The sequence below is a fragment of the Arthrobotrys flagrans genome, assembly GCF_004000055.1.
Source record: "Arthrobotrys flagrans strain CBS H-5679 chromosome Unknown unitig_0, whole genome shotgun sequence".
NCBI classification, from domain to species: domain Eukaryota; kingdom Fungi; phylum Ascomycota; class Orbiliomycetes; order Orbiliales; family Orbiliaceae; genus Arthrobotrys; species Arthrobotrys flagrans.
The window spans coordinates 6219212-6233941 of record NW_027137550.1 but is presented as its reverse complement, the minus strand read 5'-3'; the positions used below and the strand labels follow the sequence as shown (position 1 = coordinate 6233941).

The following is a 14730-nucleotide window of genomic DNA, read 5'->3' as shown; positions in this document are numbered from 1 at the left end:
ACCTGCTCGCCTAAGCCATCGGGAGGTGGAAGCTGGTCCACCGGGCTCGCTCACGAGATGCTCGAAACAGCACACATATCACATGTAACATCTCATCTTTGTACGCAGCATCCGTATTGATATCAATATCGATACTCTTGTTGCGATTTGCCTCATTTTTAAAGGATCGATATCTCGGATTTCCGTGTGGCCTCTTTGCGCACGAGTATGTGTAACCTCCAGGTTTCTTGCATTAAAGCGTCCTGATAGGGGAGCAAAAGCACACTCTTGCAGGCGCCAACCTTGTATGCGCGCCCATCTTGTGCAACCTCGTGGCAGCATCGGCCTCCAGCGATACATTCCGTTGAGAATGGAAGGTTCGCTCTTAGCATGCTGAACAAGCACCACGTCACACGAACCCAAGAGCGAGTTCCTTGGGCGGCCAGGCAGAAGGGGGTAAATACCATCGGACGAATAAACCATAGGCTAGCGAGCAAGGTCGACGAGCTACCGGGTCATAATAGGCGCATGCCCTTTTGTTCTTTGGATCGATCTTGCTTGTCTTTGTCCCTATTCTCACGCAAGAACATTATATCGCTTCATGGAACTGGCCATCCGTGTTCCCTTTCGCCTCTATGCGACTGGACTTTCCAGGGCGTAGAAGGTACGAAGGTACATATTTCTCGTCCGAACCTTGCTCTCCGCAGGTCTCTTTTCCCGTTATCATTCGGACGGCGTATTAGTCTGCCATGTTAACATGTCGGACTGGCTGTCCCATTACTGTCAGAGGTGACGTTGGCTTACGCTGATGTATTTCTCATTCCCCTCGTCTCATTCTGGTCGGGGTATACTGTCCTCGGGTCCACGGATGATAGGCTTCTTTCCTCCCTTATTGATGTATTCCCATATCGTTTAGTCGTCGATGGGTCATAGTTTATCAGTTGTTTGGTGTTGCTTCTGTAGCTTGCTTCCCTGTTCAGCACCATAACCCATCTTACCTTTTAGCTTGATATTTTGATATCAGTCACTACCACCATCACCCTCTTCTTCTGACTACTCTCCGTCAACGAACTCTTGCATCGTTCTCGCAAACATCAAACTACCCCTTTTTTCTTATCACTAATACCCTTTTCTAAGAGATCCAGCCCTTCAGACTGCTAAATAGTTCCTTCAGGCTGCGCGACGACTTGCTGTATACAGGCTGCCTCCTTCCTGCATACCAGCATTACATTTGCTTGGATCCCGATTCTGCAACCTCCTCCCCACGACCAAGCTACTTATGGATATACAGCCTACTAGCAAACAGCCCTTGAATACTATCATGTCCGTCAATATATCATCCAGAACAACAGCACGAACTCAAAGAAGAGCGGTGGCCGAAATGGTCTAAGCATATCGCTTCGGCCCTTTGACGTACAAAAAAGCCAACCCAATATCAATCCAGAAGGAGACCCATTTCCTATTCTAAATACGCTAAGACCAGGGAATACTACATTCAATATGCTGGGACGCCTTCTTTCGACAGCAATATCCTCGTCCAATACCCCAAAGGCCCCGGTTAATGACGAAGCCGAAGATGCTCACACAAGGGCTCTTCTCTATCAAGCAAATAACACAGTCAGCACTTGCAACTGCTCCGAGGAGGGAGGGAAGGGTTGTGTTCGCGATGTCAGAGTCATTATAGCACAGGACTCCGTCAATGGAGATACAAAACTGACAATATATGATTCTGTTCCAATCCAAAACCCCCAGGGCATGGGTTCACGTAAAGCCGATTCTCCTGGCCTCTCAACAACATCCGCTCCTAGAAGTCGGAGGAGATCTGGCGCCCGTTTGTCAGTGTCTGGGATTCAATTTACCCCAGCTGCCGGAGCCGAAGATGAAAGAAAGGTGCTCCAGGAATGTATGTTTGGCTCTTCGATATTGGCATACAAAGGCCCGAGTACCAAAGTACATGTCCTGCCATCGGCCCCTCAGACTACCACGCCGACTGTTAATACAACATCGACAAGTGCTCCGAACACATTGCGAAGGAATTCATTGAAGGCCCCGGTCATGGGTCAGATATCCGCCTCCACACAAGATCTGACCGCCAACGCTGCTCAAGAGGATATCAAGAGCGTTTTGATAACCCGAACCTTTAATGTCATTCTGCCTTCGTCATCCAGCGCGATAACCGTCACTCAACAGCATCACCACCACCATGTTTCGTTCAAAGTCCCATCGAAAGAAGAGCTACCAGTTACTCCTAGCAGCTCAGTAGGTTCGAATCATGGGTTTCCTTTCCCTAATATGGGATCAAAAATGAACACCCCGCCGAGTGCTTTGAAAGCGGTTAAACCGCCCAAGACCATAAACTACGCCATAGGATTGATCATCTCCATCCCAAACAACTCCGTCCACCAGTCGCCGAATCCTCGGCAAACAAAACCACCCGGCGACGTTGAGTTCATGGATCCCCTAGCTACTATTCGTCGACCAATCCAGGCTCCCTTACCAGACGAACTGGCGGAGAACTTGGTCGACAATAGAATGGATCTTGTGACTAAGAATTGGGACATCATCACTCGGACGCTTAACGAATTGCAAGTCGTGGCGACACAACGTATCACATCCGCACTAACTGCGAAGGCCGCTATATTGTCGCCGCCTACTTACGGTCCTCAGAGAAAAACGTCCTTAGACACAGCATCTCTCATGAATGACCCTATCGTCAAAGAAGAGGTGGAAAGACAGCGGTGGAGAATCACTACTGGTCTTCAAATTCCCCGGGTAATCACTGGCCAGGGTCGCTGGAGCGAGTGGAGGGAGGAAGCAAAATGGGCCGGTACGACCTATGGTGGGAGAGATCGAAATTTGTAAGCAGCCTTATTGCGTCCGAATATCCTTGCTCTGTATACTGACGTACATACAGTTTTTTCCTCACCCTATTGACGGCTTTCCTTGGTCATCATCCCGACTGGTTAGACGTGCTTGCTCCACCGGTGTATCGTCGAAGGCATGTTCAGAGGCAGCGAACACTCAGCAAGGAGGATGCGTATCTACCTTCCAGGACGGTCATTGTTTGCGACAACAAGCTTGTATCACGACGACTCGTCTATCTCTTAGCAGCCTTTCTCCCCGAGCGTTCATCTCCCACGACTCACTGGACAGGTGACTACACCTCGTCGAACCGTAGCACAGTTAGTGACGATGGCCTTGGACGTTCTCCGCCGAACAAGGGGCCGGATTTCAAGCGAGAGATCCGTCGTGTTCCTAGTAAACTCAGTATGGTTGAGGGAGTAGATGAGAACGATACTCTGACGAGCACGTGGGATGTCCCCAAAATCATGAATAGTCATGCGGGTGATAGAGATGGGAGCTCCTCTAGGATAGGTACCTCCTTACCTACTCATTTTGGCACCGCTCAGCTACCCATCCCGTTTTCAACTCCTCGCAAAGCCCCAAGTACCACCACAACGGATAGTATTGCTCCTCACCCAGCAAATTTGAGCTCTTCATTCAAAAAGGAGCATTCTGAACCCCGCCCTGGAAGCAGTGGCTCATCAGTCAGCGTCGGGCTCATGCAGACTTTAAGACGAAGTGGTAGCAACAATACAAGCGGCCACACGAATGAGTCTTCCGGCGGTACCAATGCAAGTGGCTGGGGTAGCTTCTTGAGCAGCATATGGTCGAGTCCAAGAAGCCGTGGTAGCGCAAGCGTCGCTAGTAGCCTGGCATCGACGGTCGCCGATGACACAAATACAGAAAGCGGAAGGCTGCGTCGGACAGATACTGGTTTGTCGGATCATGTGTACGACAATGACAACCATGGATATCCAGGGCTATACGACGGACAAGGGGACGAGGCGACACGACCACTTACATTCAGCCCACCCACACACTGGCACCAAGATGAGATTCGTACACCGGGTTTCGAGGAAAGCACTCTGAGATACTCCGTGGACGATGATGGGATCATTGATGTTGATATCCCAATGGGGTTGCCTGCCGTGCAACCTAATTTTGATATGGGAGGGTTGGGGGCTATTGGATCATCACCATTGCCATCTTCGCCTACATCGACCACTGCTGCTGAGTCTTCAATGGAAAACTCAGTCATATCTCTCTCTGCTTTGACACTTCTCCCACCATTCCCGAAAGCGACTGGGGAAAGTGATACCACAGGCAATGTGGCCGCGGAACTTGATCGGTTTCATCCGGATTTTATCCTCCAGGCCGTAAAGTCCTATCGAGATCTTGAAAAGGATGTTCGTCGTGGGATGCAGTCTGAGCCAACGCCAGCAATGATTCCCACCCCGGCAAATGAAAATGGCCGCGAAGAAGGAAAATGGATCGATATCTGCAGTACTCTCATCGCTGATACCAACACGATGAAGATCAAGCGGTTAACGCTTCGGAGGAAGAAGAAGCCGACACCATTTTTCTCGCAGCATCTTACCCCAGCGCAACTTGTTGCTCACTCGTTCATGAGGGACGAACACGAAGAAGAAGAATTCGTCGAAGAAGATGTTATGGATATGGAAGAGCTGCTCGTTTCGGCTGTCGAAAAAGTGATATCGGAATCGCCTCCGAAATCCGGGCTGCCGTCGCGGACTGCGAGTGTCAAATCACCAAAAGCGAGGCCTCAGAACTCGCATAGACGCACAGATGTGTCTGATAGCAAAGCTGCCAACTATGACACTAGAAAAGCTGTTTTAGGGTCGCTCGAGGATGTCGTGCGCAAAGTTGCAGACGATCGAAAATCCCTCGTCGAAAACGTTCTCACAGAGGGTGTGGCCAAATGGCTAAATGAGCTAGAGGACGCAGGGGCGGTGTAGTACATCTACCCTCAAGTGGACCTAACTCTTTGATTCTTCAACAGTGTCAACTATGTTACATTATCATTATTAGTATTATTATTGTACCGGCTTCTTTTATCGGGTCTTGTGGCTTTACATGGACGGAGAAGGGTTTTCTGTGGCGTTTTGTGATTGTCTTTTTCTATTCCTTGTGGGTTTCTTTTCTCGTCTTTCGTGTGCTTCCTACAACTTCCGACTACCTTTTTTTTGTCGTTCTCAGCGTCTTGTTGATTTCCTAAATATACCAAGGGAACATGGCTGTTTTGTTATTGTATGGGATTAAGGGGTTAAGATAGGAGATGGGGTGTAAGTGTGCGCATGTGCGGAGGTGTCTAATGACCGTTACGGAATCGTCATGGCTTTCGTTCTTTTTTCTTTTCGGCTGGTTTTAGCGATTCTCTTTTTTTTCTCTTTTGAATTCTTAACCTTACTCTAATTTCGATCTTCGAGTTTTATTTTCTCTAGATTTGTATTATTCTATCCTTAGGTCCGGAAGGGATTAATGGCCCTGGAGTGTGGGAAGTCAAGTAATGGGATTTACAAGTTTTAATTACCATCAAGCTCCCGTACAAACCCCGGAATAGCAAATTCTCTCAGGTTTCTTCCAGTAGTCATGAGGTTAGCCTCGAATATAAACATTGATTGAAATCCTATAGTAAAACAAGTAATATAAAGGAAGTAATCCCACATGCTCGGCGAATATAAAAAAACTATGAATCGAACAAAACTGATCAACCAACCATATCCCTGAAGTATTATGTACCTCGAGAAAATATGCTACTTAAACCTCAATCCTCTCTAGAGAATATGCTCCTACGCCCAAGTTCTTGCGATACTTGTTGACCCTTACCTCCCTCATCTTTTGCGCTGCTGGATCCGTGCTTCTCCTGCGAGTAACCGGTGGTGGGTATCCCATTGGCAAAACTGCAGCCTTCTTCCTCTCCCTCGCCACGATTTCTGGTTTCTTTTGACGGCGAGGTCGAACATCACCTGGCCTTATCGACTTGGCGGGGCGTGTGGCCTGCGTCATGGCTGCACTATAAGCCTCTGCACGGCTCAGGAAGTGTAGCAGGGCCTCAGAGACCTGAGCTGCACCTTCCAAGGATTCGCAGGTCGCAGATACCTCGCTAGAAAGTGACTCGAGGAGCAATTCTTCTCTCTCGAGTTCCTCGGCTTCGTCGCTGACTGGCTCTGGTTTATCGATACCGTATTGGACTAATGTATCCTTCGCCAAAAGTAATCCCGTCATACCCGCCGCATCCACAGCACTAGTTAAGAGGTCACAGATCAACCCCAGCCATTCATTGTCTTGGGGGCTCTCTACGGCCTCGTTGATATTTCCAGTGTTATCCCGTTCATCCGCGTCACGGAGGAGCTCGCGTCGCAAGACACGGATCAATCCGGCAAGCTCTGCTCCGTTGAGAGTTTCTCTCAAGGTTCTGATAATAGCAGCCCTTGAGAATCTTCCGACACGGAGTAATGAGGCACGGAGGATACGTTCTTTGACGTCGCTAAGGTCTAATAGTAGCTGGGCTTGTTCTAATGCCTTTTCGACCTGCTGGGTTACCCGTTGGAGTTGTTCGTCATCGAGAGTTTCCTCATTAAGGTCCATTTCATCGATGTCATTGACAGCAGAGGCATCGGCACCTTGTACTAGCTCCATCATGACAATTTTAACACTAGCAACGACCTCCTTCAATGGAATGGCAGACCTGGATGCATTTTCAAGGAAGAAGAGAAGCAAGTTAAGCTCCGGGTCGAACTTTGTTAGAGCATCGACAAAGCCGCTGCCTTGGGCTGGCAAGTTGGTGCATGAGAAGTATCCTTCCCACAGCAGAAACTTGAACACGTTAGGAACAGACATTGTAAGTTCTAGCTCCAAAGCGCCAGATTCTGTGATGACAAGTTTGAAAACCATTCCAAGAATGGCTGCGACGAAGGACTGGGAGAGGTTTTCGAGCTCTGGGTCGGCGTATTCTCCTTCTTCCGGTGGGGGGTAAAGAAACTCTGGAAGATCTTCATCCTTTGGCGTAGAGCCATTTGAATGGAGAGATGTTGGCTCAATATGACCGCCATTAGTACCATTCGATCCGTTGGCCGAGGTACCATTAGCCATGGTTGCTTCAGTGATAGCGTAAGCACCCGTTTTGCGGTCAAGTTTAACAAACTCTGCGAATTCCTTTTCGAAGCCAAATGCGTCCCCTTCTGCTGCAAGCTCGCTAAGGATCTTTAGTACATCACGAGCGTGGCCTTCCTTTTTCACCAAATGCTCTTTCTGGTTGTCTTTCTCGTCTAGGACCGTGTATGTTCTCTTGGCGCCATCGAAGTCCTCTTCTATATCGACGGATTTGACACCCTTGCATAGAGAGTCGAGGATAGTATCACCCGTGAAGAAACCGGATTTTGTGAGCTGGATGGCGAAACATCCGTGTTGATTGAAACCGATGGCGACATCAATTTCTGGAACGTAGCCGAGGAAGAGGAGAGAGCTGTGGAGTCCCGAATCCAGCACTTGGTTTGTGCTGGATTTACTGGTGGTATTTAGGGTACAGTGTGTGGCACCATATTTAGTGTTATAAACACTGATTGCAGTTTCCGTAGATACGAACAGATTACTAGAAGATGTAGGTAGAACAGATGAGATGAAGCTGCTGATTTCTAAGAGGGCTTCAGGCTCCGGGGCTAGTTTTGAGAGGTCATAGGTGGTTATTGATTTGTCAACCTGACGGAATAGGGTACCGGTTGGTGCATGAAAAGTAAATTGGGACTTGTCTGCTGTCCCGGTAGTCGCCAATCGTATCTGTGTGAGTCTTCTGACATGACCCATAGGGGAGGCATTGGATATTAAGTAAAAGGAAGCTTCGACGTTGTTCTCTTTCCGAATTGTGGCATTCAAGGTTATGAGAATACAATCGCCTGGTTTTGCTTGATACCCTGCCAGGACCTCCAACCTGTTCTTTAAAAGTGTCTTCTTCGCCGTATTGACCGATAGTGTCGTGGACATGAGGAGAGGTCCCTTTGTCCTATGCGAAGGTGTATTTCGGCTGTTGACCACCCATCGCTCAACTTGAAGATCTGCGGACAAACATTGAATGCTGGCATCTTCAGACACAACGAGGATGTCATCCGCCGAAGGCTCACCATCGCCTTTGGTACTACAAGAGACGTTATGTAGCGAGAGTATTGTAGAAGATCTAGTAACTAGGCGCGAATGGTGTTCAATTGTGGTATCCAAAGGGCCAAAATCAGACACTGGCGACGATACGACGGAATTAGTACGTGAGCTTCGTCGGATTGCCTGTTCTTTCCAACAAGATATAAAGCGACCGTCCGATGATATCGAAGCGTAAGACCATCTTGTGGAGCCATTGGCACTCCTAATCGACAGCGGAGAGCAGCTGAACTGGGTGGTTGGAGGGGTAGAATAGGTTGATATTATACGAGGAGCTTGCACCTAGTCATTCAGGACGGAACGTCAGTAAAGATAACTATAGATGGAAAAGGTATACCCAAAATCTTACATCAACGATAGAAACCCCATGGCCGTCGACTGCGATAGTAAATTCCGAGCGCTTTCGCTTCCTGGATGGACCTGTTTGAATGTGAACTTGACTGCCATAGCACTGCTTCGAAGAGGTTTCTGAAGAGTATTCTGCTCTAGAAAAGGGTAGAAGGGAGTAAGGATTGGACAGCGACACCGATGGCGCCGCTGTAGCTGAAGATATGGCCATCTTCGTGAAGAATTTGAGGAAGGTCGACGAGATGCGAAGTTGTAAGGATGCAAGTATCACCACAGAAAAATTTCAAGTAACAAAAAAATTTAGAGCCGACAGATGCCAAGCCTTTTCTCTCCAGATGTTTGTCGATTCTGGAATTGCCTGTTCTGGACAGATAGGAACGTGCGGTTGGACTACCTCGCGTTGAATTTGAACGCGTTTGTTGTGGCTGCTTGCGATATGTCGCAGACCTCATGCAACTTCCCTCGATCATATCTCGATACCCAACTACCTCCACCAACGACGACATTGCAAACTCACCAAGACCTAGCTAGCTATAGCCACCCTTACCACCTATCTATCCCTCGCCTTCCATTTAGCCATCTACATCTCTTCGATCCTTCAACAGTGTTTAGGTTACGAATCGAATCGAGTATTGGAAACATAGCTTCTGAGTGTTCTTGGCTTAGAGTACAGGAAGACAGACATTGAATACCGCACCACTACGCTGATGGAGTTGTAACTTCTCTCCTTGGACTCGCCCAGGTAGCTCTAGCAATGGGCGGGAAGAAACAGAATTCCATATCTAGTATGTTGGCTCCCTTTCGATTCTCCTATAACTTGGTGTCTAACTGCTTTGGATAGATTTCTTCATTGAGATACCTCCCGCAAATAAGAACCCGAGCATAGTCCCGCCTCTAGAACCTGAGCCAAATACATATGAGAGACCTCAACTACTGCCGGGGGCAGCCGAGTCCCTTCCTACTCCCGCGGCCGAAACCATTCCCGCAATCGAACCCGCTCCTGCTATGACAGAAGTTCTGCCGGCTCCTGTTCAGAATGACACAATCCTGCATCCGTTCTTCGATAAGGAAACCCGTAAGCAAGGAATTGAGGAATCTATATCCTGTTGCCAGTAAATCTAACCAGTTGACAGGCAATGCAATCCAGCTTCTGAAAGCGAAATCTACCCCCAAAACCGACAAGGTGGCTCTAAATCTCCATAAGATATTGACAAATGACGACACGGGCAAGGTTACAAAGCCTAGAAAGCGGAAAGCTAGTAAAGGGGTTGCAAAAGCGGAGAATGGCTCAAGATATAGTCACCCGGGTTTGGGATCCCACGACGGGGCGTTAGATGGACTGGTCTGGGGAGATCCTATATCAGAGGGCGGCTTTCCGACACCGTCTTCGCCTCATAGTAGTGACTATGAGGATTCGGGTGTGGATGACCTGCCGAAAGAGAGGGCCGTAAAGAAGAGACGAAAGAACACTGGAAAACTAGTATCCTTACCAACCCCACCAAGGTCTTCTGAGAAGGAGACACTGCCCGCGGCTAAGATTACTCTTATTGGCCCGCCAGCGCGATCATCCCCACCTCCCACCACAATACCGACGAATTTTGAATCCCCTCGAGATCTAGGCGATGGAACAAATAGGATTGTTCTTCACGTAAAGAATCAGCTGTCAACGGGCACCCTGCCAGCTGGATCTACAGCCGCCCGTTCCGCTTTCGATTTAATGAAAAAGTCATCGACTCCTATGACCAAGACAAGGAGCCGAAGCGCATCCCCTCCGCCAGCTAGTACTACTGAGGGGCCGCCAGCTAAGAAAGCAAGGACAAGGGGGAGGCCACGAAAGTCCGTTGCAGATGTGGATTTAACCTCAGTGGACGTGGAATCGCCGGCTAGTCCCCACGACGAGAAAAGGAAGCTTATTGTTAAGCTCGATATCGGTAAAATTGCCGCTGTTAAGCTTATTCCTCCGGGATCCCGACCAAAACTTGTAGTTAAGCTGAGGCTGAGCAAGGAGGTCCTCGAGAGGTTCGTTGTGAAGCCGCACCCATTCTTCGTGAAGGTTAGTGAAAGGCAAAAGCAAGCCGACGAATCTACCACGAAGCCGCCTACGGAGCCGAAGCCGCCTGTTCTCAGACCAAATCCCTTCACGTTCCAGCCTAAGCCAAAGTTCAAGGTTGAACATTTGCCCCCATGGCCCTCGAAAGAGAATATGCACGTTCGGAATATTGGTACCGAAGAAGTACTACCGATCCCGCCAGCTCATGGACTGCTAAATAATACGTCTCGGAAAGGAAAAACGAAGCAATCCGAGGTTACACCAGCTGAGTTTATCTTGGAGAAGCTGCGCAAGAGATATTCAAACCTATACGCTAAATACTCTTGGGAAGATGACTCAAACGGGCCACCGGTCTCCCACCCTGCAGTCCGCGTACCCGGGCGGAAGCTCATGGGAGCAAGTGATGTTATCAAATTCATCCATTCACAGATTGAACCTTCGCGCCTTTACGCTGAAACCACACATCCAGCCATCCGGGAACTCATGAGGAAGATTGGGAACTGCGAAGAACTACTTACAGCGTTTGACAAGTCTGAATGTGAATCACGAATCTGGAGCTCCCTGTACGAACCAACTTCGAGTAGCTGCGTACTGCAAACTGGACAAGAGGCTCGGGAGCTAGGCCAATGGCTAGCGTGCATGAAAGTCACAGCTGTCGATAACGGGACGAATTCAAAACCGAAAGCACCGTTTGTTAAAAAGAAGAAAAAGCCGAAGCATGAACTAGACGACTTTGTGGTCAGTGAAGACGAAGATGAAGACACAATGTCAGATTTAACAGATCCTGAGGACACGGAAACCTTCCCAACCGGCCCACACTTCCTAAGAGGCTTCAAAAATTCGGAGATTCGACGTAAGAGCAGGGCCACTGTTCTTTCCACTGCCAATCCGCAGAAAAAGCGCACAAGTTCTCCACCAGCAAGGCTTCCCAATTCGATTATGCTGAGTGGCCCTTCGGGCGTTGGCAAGACGGCTGCGGTATTGGCAGCTGCTAAAGAACATGGCTTTCACATTTTCGAGATTCACGCTGGAACAAAAAGGGGTAGCAAGGAGATTCAAGAACTCGTCGGAGATATGAGTCGCAATCATTTGGTGCACCAACCCAAAATCCAGGAACAGGCTGCCCCGAGTACGGATATCGAACAACCTACAATTACCAAACCAACCGGCTTCAACTCATTTTTCTCGAAGAAAGACGCACAGCCGACGGCCCAAGGAGCCGCCCAGGGCGTGCAGCCGAAGGAGAAATCTAATCAACAGCAACAGCAACAATCCCTCATATTGATCGAGGAAGCAGATACGCTTTTTGCAGAAGATGTTGGGTTCTGGCGGTATATAATCACATTGATCCAAAAGTCGAAAAGACCGGTAATCATCACTTGCAATGATGAATCGCTTATAAAGTGTATTCCTGAGCTGGATTTGTACGCAATCTTACGGTTCAAGCCTGCAAGCCCCGACTTGGCAGCAGACTACCTACTTTGCATGGCGGCTGCTCAGGGTCACTTTTTAAACAGGGCGATGATTCGCAGTGTTTATGAGGGTTACAACTACGACTTACGAAAGAGTATTGCGCACCTTAGCTTTTGGTGTCAGATGGCGATCGGTGATCGCACATGGTGTAGCCGATGGTTTTATCTTCGGGACGATCCAGACAAGGGGCATTCTAGGAATGCAGCGGGTGAAGTCAAGCGATCTATAAGTGATGGATCATATCTCCCAGAGATGGAGTCATTTGGTCGGGATCTCGTTATTGGCGATGATGGGAGACCACTCGAGGCCAGCGAGATTGACGAGCCTGCTGTGTGGAAGGATGTTCAGGATGGTTCTGGGGTTGATATCGGTGATCGATTCTACCACGGAAGCCTAGAAAGCTGGATGGGCGCTCCTGAGAATACCTGGGATCCCAATGGCCCCAGGAGGGGTAAGCCTCTATTGTCGACATACGGCGATTACATTGAATCCCTGAGTATGTTAGACGCGCACCAAGGGATCGGTGTGTTTACTTATGACGACGATCTCTATCAGATCGATCCTATTCCAAGCGGTCTCAAGGATTTCAGGGAGGACGGCAAAGATGACGACAAGGACCTATCGCCCGATGCTGTTTTGGAAGTTACCCTAGTGGATGCAGAAAGAAAGACGGACCCACTTTCTACCAGCTCTTTGCTATCGATTACGGGACAAATCCTCGCTCGCAACGTTCTACGCGACGCCAGTCGACTTCGTATGTCGGAAGAAGTTTGCGATAAAGTATTCGCACCAACGACGGAAGCTGGGATCGTGGACATGATTTCCTCGAACCGCAAATTTCGAGAGGAACATCAGAAGAAAAGCCCGGAGGACCTCCGGTGGCCATTCGACGGGGTCAAGTACGGGGGTCACTCGCAGATCGGGCGACCAACGTCGGTTCTTGTAGATACCATACCATACGTTCGAGAGATCGCAAGGTATGATTTACAGAACGGGGAAGTTGCACGAGAGACGAGTAGTTTGATATCCCAACGACCCGGTGGTGGCAAGAAGCGCACTACTAGAGCATCCGCCTATGCTTCTGAGGGGAGAAGCCGTGGGGGTGCAAGGCCTCGCGGAGAACAATACTTCCGTGGGAATCTCAACGCGATGATTGGCACTGGGGGTTCGGGATGGGGCGAAGCGGTGTTCCTATATACACCTCGCCCTGAGCCAGATTTTGAGGACGGTGTAGCCGAAGGAATTGCACCGATTACAGAAGTACAGGAGACGGCTACACAAGAGGCAGAGCAAGAGGCGGATATCATTGTTGTACGACCTTCACGGAGACCAGTTATTCATGACGACATTGAGGAATGGTCTTCCGATGCATGATATGTAACACGGTAGTATATTTTCAGACTACGCCGCTTTTTTTAACGACATGGTATTTCTTTCTTTTATCGAAGCGTGTTTGTTACCCGTTGTGTACTTTTCATTCACAACTTTTCTACCGCTTCTCCCTTTTTCTAAAAAACCTTTGCATGAATATACTGGAGAATGGCGTTTACTGTGCATTGACGGTTTAGAGTGTATTATAGGCAATTGGAGGTAGCATGTCTATCTATTTTGAAAAAATATCTTTTTCGGCCCTGTGAAATTTTTTGTAGAAAATAGTAAATCCAACTGCCCGATATCGAGATGTTTAAATTTAGAGAAATCAATTTATAGGTATTGTATCGTATCGTATCTACTGGCACAGATCTGAGCACTCGATGCGATGGACGAGGCACGATATAAAAATGTATGAAAGTACTACGAAACTCGCAGCGTTTTGAAGTTCAGAAAATTGGTATCTACCGGCCCCTCCAAGGCAGCCGTTCCGATGTTTTTATGTAATCCCGTGACTGCCTTCTTCGCAAGACTCTTAGAGGGGGAAGCTACGTTTCAAGCGCCCGAGTCGTCAACAAAAATGCAACGTGTAAAGGGACCTGGACACTGACGACCGAAAATAAAAGAGGTGGTCTAAATATAGGACCCCTATTCGTCTTGTTCAATTGCGACCCGCATGTGCAGAAATACCCAAGAGGGGTGGGCGCTTAAGGGGTGGGTTTTCTTGCCCGTCAAGCCCCATGGATGCACCACCCACCGATTTTCTTCCAACCAGCTACATATTAGCTACCGGGTGGTAAAGATGCGCCAGCGAGTGACGGATTGGGCGAAAGTTTTTGCGAAGTTGCTTTTGGAGGAGTCCTTGAACCGGATACCTGGGTCTTTTTGACGATGTGGAGACAATTGGATTGTTCGGTTTTGTAGGTATTTTTTACCAACATCGTTCCGCAATTCGGAGTACTTACCGGCAGAACGATCAAAAAGAATACAATTACTCGTCCCGGGTAATATAGATTTTGAACAGGAAGCTGGTTGAGACCGTGATTGTAGCAAGAAGGATTCAGAATTCGAGAACTTGCCACTTACCATTTGACATTCGACCCCCGTCCTGTGCCACATACTACTGCAAAGCAAGGCCTTTTTTCGCGAGAGGGGTACCCAATCCAAGCGAGAGTCAGGAACAGGAACAGAACAGGAACGAACAAGGTCCTGCCTACATACAGGCACAGGAACGGAAATGCTAACCAGATGGCCATACGGCTAAGAAAGAAAGAAAGTGCTTACAGGTTGATACCCAGTTTAAAAGTGGATCTATACTCTACTCGAGTACCCACAGATCCTATGGTGTAGCGGTACCGTATGTACAGTTAGGTGTGTGCAGGCGCCCACGGCCGGCCTTCATACCATGTCCGGACATGTGTATATCATATATTGTCGACGGTTATATGTCTCCTGACGGGTACATTAGATACCGATATATCAATAATACACACGTA

General features: G+C 48.6%; 3 protein-coding genes across 3 annotated transcripts; 2 read left to right on the top strand and 1 right to left on the bottom strand.

Annotated features, from left to right (window-relative positions):
• Window positions 1-1479: 1479 nt before the first annotated feature.
• DFL_004844 (uncharacterized protein) lies at window positions 1480-4799 on the top strand (the record flags this gene model as incomplete). The annotated part of the gene is made up of 2 exons (XM_067634009.1): window positions 1480-2837; window positions 2894-4799. 2 exons carry the CDS (start codon window positions 1480-1482, stop codon window positions 4797-4799), a joined length of 3264 nt encoding a protein of 1087 aa, XP_067492120.1.
• Window positions 4800-5601: 802 nt separating this feature from the next.
• On the bottom strand, window positions 5602-8551 carry DFL_004843 (uncharacterized protein; the record flags this gene model as incomplete). The annotated part of the gene is made up of 2 exons (XM_067634008.1): window positions 5602-8274; window positions 8342-8551. The coding sequence occupies 2 exons, from the start codon at window positions 8549-8551 to the stop codon at window positions 5602-5604; spliced, it is 2883 nt and encodes a 960-aa protein (XP_067492119.1).
• A 543-nt stretch (window positions 8552-9094) lies between these two features.
• Window positions 9095-13237, top strand: DFL_004842 (uncharacterized protein; the record flags this gene model as incomplete). The annotated part of the gene is made up of 3 exons (XM_067634007.1): window positions 9095-9125; window positions 9182-9415; window positions 9474-13237. The coding sequence occupies 3 exons, from the start codon at window positions 9095-9097 to the stop codon at window positions 13235-13237; spliced, it is 4029 nt and encodes a 1342-aa protein (XP_067492118.1).
• Window positions 13238-14730: the final 1493 nt, after the last annotated feature.